Source organism: Trichosurus vulpecula, chromosome 9, assembly GCF_011100635.1.
Source record: "Trichosurus vulpecula isolate mTriVul1 chromosome 9, mTriVul1.pri, whole genome shotgun sequence".
Taxonomy (NCBI): Eukaryota; Metazoa; Chordata; class Mammalia; order Diprotodontia; family Phalangeridae; genus Trichosurus; species Trichosurus vulpecula.
In genome coordinates this window covers 123,047,184-123,062,407 of record NC_050581.1, presented here as the reverse complement: position 1 = coordinate 123,062,407, position 15,224 = coordinate 123,047,184, and the positions used below count along the sequence as shown (strand labels likewise).

Below are 15,224 nucleotides of genomic sequence, written 5' to 3'. Positions count from 1 at the left end.
CTTTAGGACTAGATTATTTACTTTCCAATTAATTTTTAGTTTATTTTTCCATGGTCTGTTATTACAAATAATTTTTATTGCAACATGATCTGAAAAGGATGCTTTGACTACTTCTGCCTTTCTGCACTGGATTGTGAGGTTTTTATGCCCTAGTACATGGTCAATTTTTGAGTATGTGCCATGTACCTCTGAGAAAAAAGTATATTCCTTTTTATTCCCATTCAGTTTTTTCCAGAGGTCTATCATATCTGCCTTTTCTAAAATTCTATTCACCTCCTCAACTTCTTTCTTTTTTTTTTAAGGTTAGATTTGTCAAGTTCAGAGAGGGAGAGGTTGAGGTACCCCACTAGTATAGTTTTGCTGTCTATTTCTTCCTCTAGCTCCCTTAACTTCTCCTCTAAGAATTTGCATGCTATACCACTTGGTGCATATGTTAAATAATGATATTACTTCATTGTCTATGGTGCCTTTTAGCAGGATATAGTGTCCTTCCTTATGTCTTTTAATTAGATCTATCTTTGCTTTTGCTTTGTCTGAGATTAGGATTGCTACCCCTGTTTTTTTTTTTGCTTTATTTGAACCAGAATATATTCTACCTTTATCCTGTGTGTATCCCACCCTCTGTTTCAAATGTGTTTCTTGTAAACAACAAATTGTAGGATTATGGTTTTTAATCCATTCTGCTATCCGCTTCCATTTTACAGGAGAGTTCATCCCATTCACATTCACAATTATGATTACTATCTGTGTCCTTTTTCTCCATCCTATTTCCCCCCATTTATGCTTTTATTTCTCCCTTCTCCCTTCCACTCCTCAACAGAGTTTTGCTTTTGACTGCCACCTTCCTCAGTTTACCCTCCCTCTTGATTCCCCTCCCTTATCTTATACTTTTCCCCCTTGCTACTTCTTCCCTACCTTTTGACCACCCCCCTCCCTTTTCTTTCCCCTTTCCCCTCCTACTGCCTGTAGGACAAGTTTGATTTCTATACTTATCAGAGTATGTTATCCCCTTCTTGAACCAAATCCAATGAGAGTAAAGCTCAAATACTGCTCTTCTCTTCCCTTCTTTCCTTCTATTATAAAATGCTTTTGTGCCTCTTCATGTGATGTAATTTACCCTTTTCTACCTCCTCCTTACCTGTTCTCCTAGAACCATCCTTTTATATCGCTTAATTATGTTTTTTATCACTATATCAGTTATTTTATACTGATAGCCACAGTCTATATATATATATCCCTTTCAATTGTCATAATAACTGCACTATTCTCAAGATTGACATATAAAACAATATAATCCTATATAAGGATGTAAATAATTTGCCTTATTGATTAACAAGGGTTTTTCCCGTTTACCTTTTTATATCTCTCTTGAGTTTTGTATTTGAAGATCAAATTTTCCAGTGAGCTCTGGCCTTTTCATCAGGATGGCCCAGAATTCCCTTACTTCATTGAATGTCCATCTCGTTGCCTGAAAAATTGTGCTCAACTTTGCTGGGTAGTTGATCCTTGGTTGTAGTCCAAGCTCCTTTGCTTTATGAAATATCATATTCCAATTTCTCCTGTCACTTAATGTAGAAGCTGAAAGATCCGGTGTGATCCTGACTGTAGTTCCATGATATTTGAATTGTTTCTTTCTGGCTGCTTGCAGTATTTTCTCCTTGACCTGATAATTCTGGAATTTGCCTATAATATTTCTTGGAGTTTTCAATTTGGGATCTCTTTCAGGGGGTGATGGGTGGACTCTTTCGATGACTATTTTACCCTCTGGCTCTAGGATCCCAGGGCAGTTATCCTTGCTGATTTCTTGGAAGATACTGTTCAGGCTCTTTTTTCCATTGTGGCTTTCCAGTAGACCAATAATTCTTAGATTGCCTCTCCTGGATCTGTTTTCCAGGTCAGTTGTTTTTCCAATCAGATATTTCACATTTTCTTCTGTTTTTCATTCTTTAGATTTTGTTTGATTCCTGATGTCTCATAGAGTCATTAGCTTCTACTTGCCCGATTCTAATTTTTAATGTCTAATTTTTAATGTTGTTTTCTTCCTTTAGCTTCTCTATCTCCTTTTCCATTTGGTCAATTTTATTTTTCGATGAGACATTTCCTCCACTTATATTCTGAATCTCCTTAACCATTTCACCAATTTTACTTTTTAAAGATTTGTTTTCATCAGTGAACTTTTTTCCCATTTTTTCTTTTACCTCTCTAATTTGGTTTTTTAAGTCCTCCTTGAGTTCTTCCAGGAATGCTTTTTGGGCTACAGACCAGTTCACATTCCCTTTGAGGTTTCAGATGTGGGTATAGTATCCATGCTATCCTCTTCTGAATTGGTATTTTGATCTTCCCTGTCTCCATAATAGGAATCAATGGTCTTTGGCTTTTTAGTGTGTTTTTTCATGGTATTTTTTTTTATTCCTCCTGGCTTCTTAAGTGGATCTGTGCTTCTGGGGCTCAGGGGACTTTGTCCCAAGCTTCTTGTGATGGGATGTGTGGGCCTGCTCACTGGCTTTGTGTGCTAGTTTAGTGATGTATGGGGGAGGTGTGGTCTGGCTGCTGGAGATCTCCTCTTCCTTGGGACTGCTCTACAGCACAGTGGTCTCAGCTGTTGTCTGTGCTGGTGTCTGCCACTTCCCCTGGCTGTGCAAAGGCAAGTCTGGGGTTCTGGTGTTGATGTTTGCTAGCTCCACACCCCTGGGGCTCAGTAAATTCTCATTGCTCTGCTGAGGTGGGGTCTGCTGGGACACCTCTCTTCCTGCACTAGTCTCCTTCTGCCACCACAAGAAGGGCCCTCTCCCCAACTTCTCTCACTAAAAGGCTACTGAAGCCCCACTTCTGACTCCTCTGTTTCTCCTGAGGTAGTATTATTCAAGGGAGGGATGAGAGCCATTTTACCTGGCTATCATGGCTCCTGGAAGTTCAAGAAGGCAAGTTTCAAACCTTTAGGCTATGGGCTAGAGGCCTCTGGGGTAGCTGCTCCCATGGCTACAGGCTCTGCACTGGTGTCTCCCGTAGCTCCAATAGACTCCCATCATGGCTTGAGAGGCCTGGGGCTCTATAGCCACCATAGCTGGTACTTCCACCCTGGGCCTGTTCCTGCTCCTGCATTTCGCTCCCCCAGCTCTCTCCCAGACTGGTGTGCTGGCTGGGTTCCTCTGCTATTCCCAGTTGGTGTGGTCACATGACCCATGTTTTAACTATGCGTGACTTTGACTACATTCAGCCAGCCAGCAGGGAAGAACCCAGGGGAGAATGGTCTAGTTATATCTCCTTAGTACTAATCCTATCCCTTCATAATGAGTATTTGGCTACCACCATGCATGCTCAGTAACTCATCTACTCATTTCAAATGTGGGCCAATCATAATACTTAGGGAGGAGCTGAGACACAATGGCCTATCCCCTTTTGTAGATGACTACCTATCAGGATTGTCTTGCTTTTATTATGGAAAAGTTGTCTTTAAAAGCTGCTGGACAAACAAAACCAATGCAATCAAAATTATAAGGAAAGCAGAAAACTGGGGGTGTTAGGGGCGCTGGGGGCCTGGGCCCCCCGAGAGGGTAGTGAGACGCCAGAGAGTCTGGACCTGCTGACGCGGCAGTGCCCGTGTGGCTTCCACCACGTCAGTACCGGGGCGGCTCTTACTGGAGGAGCTCCACCCTCGGGGAGGAACTGGGGAGGAGCCAACCCGAAACACCCAATATAAGGCGCTCCCCAGAGAGGGTCAGTGGGATTTGTGTGAGATTTCTGGTACGCCATGCAATAAAGCTGTGTGTGTGTTGACTCCGGTGTTCTGCCTGGTGATTCTCCTCTCGCATCCCCCGAGAGGAGCCGGAGACGTCCGAAGACCCGAGGGCAGGGTGAGTGATAGGCGGTAGTCGGGGAGTACGGGGTGCCAAAGTGGGGCACATCCCGTCCGGCCCCCGACATGGGGGAAAATTTTTTGCAACAAGTATCTGTGATAAAGGCCTTATTTCTCACATATATAGAGAACTGAGTCAAATTTATAAAAATATGAGTCATTCCCCAGTTGATAAATGATCAAAGGATATGAACAGGCAGTTTTCAGACAAAGAAATTAAAGCTATCTATAGTTCTATGAAAAAATGCTCTAAATCAGTATTGATTAAGGAAATGCAAATTAAAACAACTCTGAGATACACCCCCTCACACCTCTAATAGATTGGCTAATATGACAAAAAAGGAAATGATAAATTTTGAAAGGGGTATTGGAAAACTGAAGTGAACAAGGAGAATGTTGTACACAGTAATAGTAATATTGTTTGATGAAGAACTGTGAATGACTTAGCTCTTCTCAGCAATACAGTGATCCAAGATAATCCCAAAGAACTAATGATGAAGCATATTATCTGCCCCCAGAGAAAGAACTGATATTTACTCAATACAGATTGAAGCATGCTATTTTTCATTTTCTTTCTTTCATTCTTTTTCTTTTATTTGAATCTTGTACAAAATGACCAATAGACAAGTGTTTTACATGATTGCACATGTATAACCTATATCTGATTGCTTACCATCTCGGGGAGGGGGGGAAGGAGAGAGGAAAGAATAGAATCTGAAACTCAAAACTTAAAAAAATCCAGTGTTAAAAAAATTGTTTCAACATCTAATGGGGGAAAAAGAAAATACTATATATAAAGGTCAGCTCGAAAAAAAGTGACTTGTTGAGCATGCTTGGGTTAAAGAAAAAAATGACTGAAACGGTAACAAAATATATAAAAATAAACAACAATATAAATACAACATATTAAAATGTATGAAATCTAGTCCGGAATTAGCTAGAAGATCATTGACAGTAAGAGACTTTACCACCATTCCCAAAAGAATAGGAAAAATCAGCCTTGGAGGCACACATATATCCCCCAAATAGTTTTTACATCCCTGAATGAATACTAACAAGAAAAAAGAGGAAAATTAAAAAGTTAAACTTGCAGTTAAATAAATTAGAAAATAAAAAAAAAATCTCATTTGATCTGGATGCCTCTAGTATGGTTGATGGGGGAGGAGGAAGATGGAATGCTCTAGCCAAGAACAACTCTGCTGTCCCAGGCCTCCAACCCTGTACTTTGTTCATTTAGATTCTACTTTAGCAAAGCACACAATAATCCATCTGAGGCACCATAGACACTATCACTTATATGTAAGTAATTCTTTTGAGTCACATTAAATTGAGAAAAAGATGACCATTTCATTGGGATGGGGGCCAAATCGTGAGAGATTTCTGAACTATTATTAATATCTCTAGACAAAACCCTGAACTGAGGCACAGAAAGGAAAAATTAGGCAATATAGTTCTCAAGCAGATGCCGGCATAAGTACAAAGGGATTTTAGGATTGAGCAGCTAGGTCCCATTGGCGAAGCGAAATGATTAGAGTTGGTGCCATCTGGTGGCTTACCCAGATATGGCTACTCAGGGAGCTACTGGAGGAAACTTCTTAGTACCAATGAAAAAGCAAGTACTCTTGTAGATGTAAGCATGCCCCCATATGTGTTTATGTGTGTATACATGTATGTGTATACATATGTATGTGCATATACGTGTGTATTTATGTGCCTATCTACAGATATACATATATATTCAAACACATGTCTAATAAATCTATTAATTCTACTTGATTGGTCATTTTGAGATGCTGCTATATTCTATTTCCCAAAATTTCATTTAATATTTTTGCATCATTATTAATGATGTTGACCTACAGTTCTTTCTTTTACTTATCCTTGCCACATTTGGATTCAGAATATATGTCAGACTCAGAATGAACAGAACTCAGAAGAAAAAATTAAAATAGGCCATTAAAAAACTTCCACATAAAAAGGCACCAGGATAAGATAGATTCACAAGTAAATGTTATTAAGCATTAAAAGAACAAATGATCCCTAAACTATATAAACTATTTTTTGAAAATAGAGAGCATCCTTTCTAATGTATTTAACAAGACAAATATAGTTCTGATTCAATACCATCAATAATGATATAAAAATACTAAATAAAATGCTGGGAAAGAGAATACAATAGTGTGTCCAAATTATTTATCCATCAAGTAGAATTTAAACTAAGAATGCAAGAATGGTTTAACGTTATGAACACAGTAAACAATTCGCATCAATGAAAACAAGTAATATTATTTTTGTCATATATCAATGGACATAGAAAGGGCCTTTTATAATATATAACACTCATATTAAACAGTTTTTTAATGGAACAGAAGGATTTTTATTACCACAGTAATACATATTCATTTGAGGCTGAGAGTTAGCATTATATATAACAGAGAAACATTAGAGGCTTTTCTACTAAGAGTAGTGGTCAAGACAAGCTTTCTAAATTCACTATTACACAGTAAACTGTATACTTCCAAATGGTCAGTTTTAAAAAATAGTTCAGAAAATAAGAAAAATAACAGGGGTCAAGTCCCACCTCTGATGCTTATTCTCTACAACCCTGAGCAAATCCCTATTTTCCCTGGGTCTCAGTTTCTTCATTTGTAAAATGATGGTCTTTAAATCTATAATCCTGTGGTCCTAGAATAGGAATAAAGCATTCATTTTTGTCAGAGACTGGGAGAAGAGAGTGGGGAGTCATCTCAAGGGATTTGGGTTGAAGGCACCTGGAGAAGAGGAAGTTCATTTTGAATGGCCCCGACTTTCTCAGTAAAGCAAGAAGGAGGCTTCTCTGGAGAAAGAGGCAAGAGGAGGAGAAGATGTGGGGGGAGGGAGGGAGGGGAGGCTTGAGTAAAGAACAGGCTTACAATAGTTTCTGTGGGTGATTTATGTGAGATAGGGAGGGAATCAGAGAAGAGTAAAGCAAAGCACAGTAAAAAATGGGTGAATCTGAACAATAAGCACCACAAAATGTAGAAAATGTACCAGATGAGGCGCCACTTTTCAGACGTGGTTGATGTGTTGACCTATTTTTGCTTGACCGTACTTATTCAAAGGAGGGGAGGAGAAGTAAGCTGGAGATGCAAAGAAGGGCACCCATAAAATTAAAGATTAAATTTTAAAATATGTAGACAAAAGTAAACAAGTTCAGATATATCGAAGATTTAGAAATGAAAGGAGCAATCGCATCCAACCCCCTCATTTGACAAGAAGAGGAAACCAAGGTTGAGAGAAGCCAGGGGGCTCACCCAGAGCCTCACAGTCAGCATCTCTCAGAGGCAGAACCTGAATTGAAGACTTCCTGACTTTGAGGCTGGCTCTCCAGCTACCAGGCAGCACTACCTTTACATGTTAATGATTACTAAGTTTGTAACAACAATTTTTGAAGTGCTATAAGTTGCTATTATTATTATTATTATTTGGGAATGAAAACTGGCTCTCATTGAAGCCTATTGAAGAAGGAAGCAGGGAAGAAAGGAAGGAAGGAGGGAAGGAGGGAAGGAAGGGAGGGAAGGAGAGAAGGAGGGAAGAAGGGAAGGACGGAAGGAGGGAAGGAAGGGAGGGAAGGAGGGAAGGAGGGAAGAAGGGAAGGAGGGAAGAAGGGAAGGAAGGAAGGAGGGAGGGAAGGAAGGGAGGGAAGGAGGGAAGGAAGGAAGGAGGGAGGGAGGGAAGGACAGAAGGAGGGAAGAAGGGAAGGAGGGAAGGAAGGAAGGAGGGAGGGAGGGAAGGAAGGGAGGGAAGGAGAGAAGGAGGGAAGAAGGGAAGGGGGGAAGGAGGGAAGGAGGGAAGGAAGGAGGGAAGGAGGGAAGAAGGGAAGGAGGGAAGGAAGGAGGGAAGGAAGGAGGGAGGGAGGGAGGGAAGGAAGGGAGGGAAGGAGAGAAGGAGGGAAGAAGGGAAGGAGGGAAGGAGGGAAGGAAGGAAGGAGGGAGGGAGGGAAGGAGGGAAGAAGGGAAGGGGGGAAGGAGGGAAGGAAGGGGGGAAGGAAGGAGGGAGGGAAGGAAGGAAGGCAATAATTCTTTTTACAGCACCTACTGTGTGCCAAGCACTTTATAAATATTTTCTCCTTTAGGTGCTATTATTATCCTCATTTTCCAATTAAGAAAACTAAGCCAGGCAGCAATCAAGTTACTTGCCCAGGGTCACAGAGTTTCTAAGTGTCTGAGGCTGAATTTGAACTCAGGCCTTCCTGGCTATTCTCCATTCACTGTACCACTTAGATGATGAAAAAAGGAGGAGGAAGGAGGTGGATGGTCAGGGTTTCCACTAGAAGAAGAGGTAATTTGGGTTGAAGGCAACTGGAGAAGAGGAAGCTCATTTTGGATGGCCCCGACTTTCTCAGTAAAGCAAGGAGGAGGCTTACCTGGGTTAGTTTCAGCTTGGTTTCCCAGGTGTTGATTCTATGCTCAAATGGTTTCTTGTATGGTGAGAAAGACATGCTCTGGGTCATGACTATGTGGTCATCGAGGAGCTGAGAAGCCTCATCAGGGCTCTTCAGGATAAATGTCTCAGTTTCTTTGTACGGCAGCACATTAAACAGAACAGACACCCATTCCTTCTCCATTTTGTCCAGTGCCTACAAGTGGAAAGGCATTAACTGAGTGGAAGCTGTCATGAGGACGCAGATCTCTTCACACATGGAGCATGTCCATCACAGACACAGCCTCCTTTGCGTGTGACTTCAAACATAGCTGTTCTGGTTCTAGGCAGGAGCCCCAGTCCAAGGAGAAGAGCCCTTTATCAGGAGAGGCAGCAGCATCTCATCCCAACAATAGCCTTCACAGGGGATCAGGCCCTCAGAGTCTTGCCTCATCTGATGAATTGTCACATCATAGTTGTTGTAACCTCTTCCCAAACCCTCGGCTACCCACCTCAGAGTAGGCAGGGACCTTTATAGGTCACCTCGTCTAAACTGCTCCTTGGTGCAAGACTCCCCTGCCAAGTGGCCAGCCTGCCCACTGCTTGAGTACTTTAGGGACTTCCTCCTGAGTCAGACCTTCCTATCATGGGGTGGCTTGGATTATCAAGAAGGCCTTCCTGTTACTGAGCACCTTGGTAACTGGGAGTTGGCACAAGGCCAGTCTACGCACCTGCTCGATGGCGTACTCTTTGCCAGCCACCTCTGCGACTTTGCCAATGGCCTCGATGTGATCTTGCAGATTCATTTCCAGACACCGAGCGAAGGTGAGGTTGGCCTTGGGCTTGACGTTAATGTTAATGCTCTCAGAGAGAATCTCCCAGTGCCGGTTCCGCATGCCAGGATTCCGCAGGCCCTGGATCAAAGGGATGTAGGGCTTGAAATCATCAATTCGGTTCCGGATATCTATGGCTACTTCCTGGCAGGCTAAAGAGAGAGATGAGACCAGGTGAGGTTAGGAGAAGGGGCTAGGCCCTGGGGGCAATAGTCCTGCTCACCACACTGCTGTCCACCCAGGGGGCTCGCCCACCCCTCCACCTAAGTGACAGAAAGAGGGCTGCTGGCCAAGGCATGTTTTCCTAGGGAGCAACTTTGAGAGGACCCTCAGCAGAGGCTTGAGTGAGCCCTCTTAATCAGCTTCTCCCTGAGAAGGAGAGTGGTCTGTCTCTGAAAGACTATGCAGGTCTGCCCTTGGCCATGGGAGGCCAGCAGGAGCTTCTCCACAGAAGGATGTGGAGGTCTCCGGAGGGACGGATTCCCACCTAAGCAGGAGGCAGTGTCTTAGATGGCAATTCTACAACCACCAACATTTTAGGGACTCAGCTCTGTGCGGGGAGGATACAAGAACAACAAGGCACACAGCCATGGTCAGAGAGCTTAGTGAAGTGTATCTGAGCAGGACAAGCAAAGTGCTGTGAGAATCCTAGAGAGAAAGAGTGCTTGGAGGGTCAGGGAGGGCTTCATGGAGGAGGCAGCATTTGAACTGGATCTTAAAGGATAAGCAGGTTTTCCAAAAAAAAAAGGAGGCGGGGGAGGGAAGTAGGGAAGGGCTGAACGAAGGTTCAGAGGAGTGGGTTCACAGAAAGGCAAATAGCCTGGTGTGATGGACGTGGAGAGTGCAGAGATGAGAGCATGCCCCAGCCTGCTTCTTGCTCCTCACAGCCAGGGGTCCAGCCTGGGCACTGGCTGTCCTCAAAGCTCACCTCCTGCAGGAGACCATTCTTGGTCCTCCCAACTGCTTGTGCCCTTCCCTCCAAGATGACCTTGCATCTCCCCTGCATCTCTTGGATGGAGCAAGCTGCTCACATGTGGTTTCCCTCATTGGAATGGGAGCGCCTGGAGGACAGGGCTGTTTTTACCTTTCTGTGCGCTCTCTTAGTGCTGAACACCATACCTGGCATGTGTTGAGTACTTGCTTAATAAATACCTTTTGGTCAACCAATTAAAAGGTAGGAAGCACCAGGTCATGGAAGGCCTTGAATGCCAATTTCAACTTTGTTATTAAGCTACTTGGGGAGCACTAAAGGTGAGAGCGTGAAATAGGGAGATCTGTGCATTGGGATGATTATTATGGCAGCTGTGCAAAGGTTGGATTGTAGAGAGGAGAGACAGGAAACGGGTATCCATCAAGAGGCCATTATGATAGTTGAGGACCTCCATGAGTGTGGACGCCACAGAGAGACTGAGAAAAGGAAAACTCTAGATATGGAAAGGAAGCATCAACAGGGCTGCATGTGTGTGGAGGCAGTTGATGGAAAGCAAAGAGGCAAAGACAACACCAACCTTTCTGATTGAGTGAATGGGAAGGAAGTGCCGCCACTAACAGACCCAGTTTCCCTGGGACAGGGGCTTTAAGTATCCATGATTCTAGAAACATGGGCCCTCAGCGCTGAAAGGGACCAACCTCCCCACACAGTGTGTTCAAATCTAGCCTCAGATACTGACTAGCTAAGTCACCCTGGGAAAGTCTTTTGACCTCTATTTGCCTCAGTTTTCCCATCTGTAAAGTAGGGATAGTCACAGCATCTACCTCCCAGGGCTGTTGTGAGGATCAAACAAGATAATGTGTGTAAATTGCTTAGCACAGAGCCTGGCACGTAGCTCTTAAACGTTAGCTATTATTGTTATTATTATTGGCAGAGCTGAGACCCAGATTCAGCTCTCATGACCTCCATGCTCAGGATTCTGTCCATGGTCCTCTCTTCTGCCTCTGCGGCCACACAGACCAAGCCTGGCCCCTCTTCTCTACTATATTCATTCAGATATCTGAAGACAAGGATCGTGTGTGCCTGAAGTCTCAAGCCCGGGGATTACCTGGGACATCTCTGAACTGCTTCACACACTTGTGCATTGTCTTGAAGGCCTCAATGACGCTCTTCTCCAGCTGCTCGGCATCAATGGAAGTCAGGGGGTCATTCATCCAGCTCTCTGAAGAACGTAACCAGTCAGAAGCTGTGGTCCACAGGTCACAGTAAGGCTGGAAATCCTTGATCATCTTGTAAAGCTTGTCATACTGTAAAGGAGAGAAAGCAGTATACTCTCAGGGGCCCACTCCTCATCTTAACAGCTCCTAGGGGCTCCTTCTATAGAGAAAGCCCATAAAGTCTCTCTGCTCAGCCTGGGCAGGGCTCTAGGGGTTCTGATTGCTGCAGCCAGATGACCGAGAGTCAGGGACCACCATCACTTTCTGTTTTCACCTCTCTGCTGTAAGGACATGTACAGATTGCCCCACTTGACCCTGCCCAGTTGTTCGCAGCCCACCACAGGAAGCCCTGGGACCATACGACCTGTTTGGGGAAGGTGAGCAAATAACTGGAATGTATGTCATTCTCCACATGGCACAGACCCTACAAAGGCCTACTGCTCCAGCAGGAGGAAAGAGAAATGGGAGGTTGTAATAATATTGCCTTTTCCCAGGGCTAATCCTTTTTTCACCTCTCTGCAGCCTTTAACACTGTTGATCACTCTCTTCTCCTTGATATCTCTGAGTTTTAAGGACACTGCTCTATCCTGGTTCTCCTTCCTGTTGGGATGCTTGATCCTTCTCAGTCTCCTTTGGTGGAGCTCCATCCACGCCAGGCTGGCTCACCACAAGTGTTTCCCAAGGCTCTATTCTGGAGCTTCTTCTCTTCTCCCTCTATACTATTTTGTGGGTGATCTCATCAGTCCCCAAGGATTCAGCTATCATCTCAACATGCAGATGATTCTGAGATCACTGGGTCCCACCCTAACCTCTCTCCTGAGCTCCACTCTCGCATCTCCAGCTGTCTAAAGGACATCTTGAACTCTTATATCTTGTAGATATCTTAAACTCAACAAGTCCAGAATCCTCCACTCTTCCCAACTTCCATATTACCGTTAAGGGCACCAGCACCCTCCCAGGCACCCAGGCCCAAGCCCCAGGGGTCATTCTTGTGCAATCACCTGTCAGATCCCAAGGACTCTGCCTTTCTCTCTCCCCACTCTCCTTCAGTCCTCTGACACTGCTCACACCCTGGTGGGGCTCCTCATCTGGTCACAACTAGACTGCCATAATGGCATGCTGCTTCACCTCCTTGCCTCACGTCTCTCCCCACTCCAGGACATTCTTTGCTCAGCTATCAAACTGATCTTCCATATCACCCCCCTCTTCAACAGATTCCAGTGGCTCCCTATCACCGCCCTTTGTAATCTGGTGCCTCCCGACCTTTCCATTCTTTTTACACCTCACTCCTCTCCAGGCAGTCTATGACCCAGTCTCTTTATTCTTCCTCTCCCCAGACCTTCCATTTCCCAACAGTATAAATGTTCCCTGATTGTTCTCCAAGCCTGGCTCTCTCCCCCTCTTCACCTCTGCCTCCTGGCTGCCTTGGCTTCCTCCAAGTCTCAGCTAAAGTCCCACCTTCTGCAAGAAGCCTTTCCCCATCCTCCTCAATCCTTTCCCTCTGACCCTCTCCCATTTCATCCTGTCTCCACCTTGTTTGTACATACTTGTTCCCTTACTGTCTCCCCCATCAGACTGTGCACTCCTTCAAAGCAGAGTATGTTTTTTTCCCTTGCTTTGTATCCCCAGCACTTAGCACAGTGCCCGGCACATAGGAGGTGCTTAACAAACGTTTGCTGTTTCTCACACTCAACAGTGTCTCCCACCTCCGTGCCTTTGCCTTGGCTGTCTCCCATGCCTGGAAAGCAATTCCACCTCTTAGATTCCTCTTCCTTTCAAAACTCTGTCCAGCCAACCCCTTCTACATGAAACCCTTTCTATTCCCCAGTTACCTTGTACTTACTTTGTATACACTTATGTATATACATATTGTCCATCTCATAGGATGAAAGTTTCTTGAGGACAAGAATGGTTTCATCTTTGCCTTTGAATCTCTAGCACAAGCCATACCATAGAGCTTGGCCAATAGCAAATGCTTAACAAATGCCTGTTGGCTGATTGGGTAATTGTTTCACTCCCATAGTCCTCCACTACTACAAGGGATGAAGGGGTGTGCATTCTCACATCTCTTCTATGTGGCCAAACTCAGTCATCATAATTACTAAAGCATTCAGTTTCATTTAAAAATTTTTTATGACAGTTTATATTATACAGCATTAAATCTACAAATTAGGCAGTATGTAATTTGTAATATATTGGAGTACCTAGTCCTGAGCATGAAATACCACCCTAATGAAACCATCTGCATTCCATTGCAGAGCGTTTGCGATTTTGTCTATACGGTCTTGAGAGTGCCTTGGTAGATTGGCTCCCAGATATTTTTTGCACACACCCCAAGGAGGTCAAAGATAGATTTTATATAAACTAATGCAAAATAAAGCAAGCAGAATCAGGAAAACAATACATACAATGACTACAACAATGTAAGTAGAAAATACAAAAAAAAAAAAGGGAAAAACTGAAACTCTCCATTAATTTACAAACCATTCCTATGATAGGAACATAGCACAGAAGGGAGCACAGGATGTCTCATAAAGCAGGTCAGGAGAAAATAGTATTTTGAGCCCGTATCTCCATCCTTAATCAAAGGAAATGTGCATTTACTAAAGGGCATTTTGCAGGGGGAAGGGTAGAGAGAGATGAGCAGTAGGAAGGAGAGTCTCGACTGTGTCCCCTGTGTCACCTACATTGGTGATGGGCATCCCAAAAATCCGCTCTCGATTATTATAGAGCATGGCCAACTGCTGACATTCCTTCAGCTGCTTCTTGACCCTCCTCACTTCATTGGCTATCTCATGGGCACGTGCAATTTCTGTGTGAATGGAAAATCCAGCCACCACCAACTAAGGGGAAAAGGAGACTCATGGTAAGTAGAGCTTCTGAGCCACAGAAGGTCGCAGAATCTCAAAGTCACAAGGGACCATCTAGTCCAATCCATACCCAAAAAGTAATTCTCACTACAACATGGCCAACGTATGGGCATCCTGCCTGTGCTTAAAGACTCACTGTTCCCAGGGCAGCCCATTCAATTTTGGGAAAATTCTGTCACGAAGTTTTTCTCTGAATCTATCCTAGAATCTGCCACTTTTCAGCTTCCCCCCATTCCTCCTCGTTCTTCCCCTGAACAAGTCAATCCCTCTTCCGTATGAAAATCTTTAAAATACTTGAAACTGGTTCTCATGCTGGTCTAAATCTTGCCTTCTTCAAACTAAATGAGTTCTTCCAAGTGATCCTGACATGGCATTCTAGTTGATCAATGTCCTTTCTAAAATCTTTTCCTGAATCTCAGCTCCTCAAGCAACAGAGCTAACTTTCTGTCTGTGGGCACATCCAGGCAGTGGAGTGGTCCACAGACCTGGCTGGGCCTAAGGGTCTCTTAGTACACCACTCCCAGAAACTGTAGGCCCCCATGGTTTGCTGGGGGAGCAGGAGGCAAACGTCCTCATGCTATCATGGAAGGAATGGGTATCTTTCTATGTGACAGTATGTACACAAAGTGCATGGATAACCCATCCCTCAACTGTAAGGAACCAAAGTAATTCTAAACATATTGGTGCCACCTGGCTGGAGCCAGCAGCTAAGCCTGCGTGGTTGCAGGAATGTCAGGGTCAAGGAGGGGGCATGGGACACGGGGCATCTGGAGGCCCAGACAAGCACCTGAAGACTATCCAGCTTCTCCAAAAAGTTGTTCTGATCCATAAGCTGAATTTTGTGGAACTTCTCTTCATCCTCTTGGTGTATTTCCCGAATTAAGTCAATCTGCCCCAGGATCTTGTGGGGCCAGTTACTCGCGGCCCATCTGAAAGAAGAAGCAGGGTGAAATAGAAATTCGGATTGCAGGCGTCCCAAAGGAAAAGGCGGGGAGGCAATGAGAAGAGCCCAGGACTCGGAGTCAAAAGTGGACCCAGGTTTCAATCCCAGCTTTGCCCCTGATGAGCAAGGTGACCTTAAGTCGTTTAGGGCCTCAGTCTTCTCATTTAGAGCAG

The 15,224-nt window shown here is 44.2% G+C and overlaps 1 protein-coding gene across 1 annotated transcript in view; it reads right to left on the bottom strand.

The window, feature by feature from the left end:
- DNAH1 (dynein axonemal heavy chain 1) overlaps positions 1-15,224 on the bottom strand; it is a 162,426-nt gene that overhangs the window by 103,364 nt on the left and 43,838 nt on the right. Inside the window, exons 16-20 of the mRNA XM_036738850.1 lie at positions 14,896-15,037; positions 13,926-14,081; positions 11,130-11,328; positions 8,989-9,242; positions 8,262-8,474 (exon numbers count right to left, since the gene is read on the bottom strand). Of these exons, the coding sequence (XP_036594745.1) occupies positions 8,262-8,474; positions 8,989-9,242; positions 11,130-11,328; positions 13,926-14,081; positions 14,896-15,037 (964 nt within the window). The remainder of the gene's footprint in view (positions 1-8,261; positions 8,475-8,988; positions 9,243-11,129; positions 11,329-13,925; positions 14,082-14,895; positions 15,038-15,224) is intronic.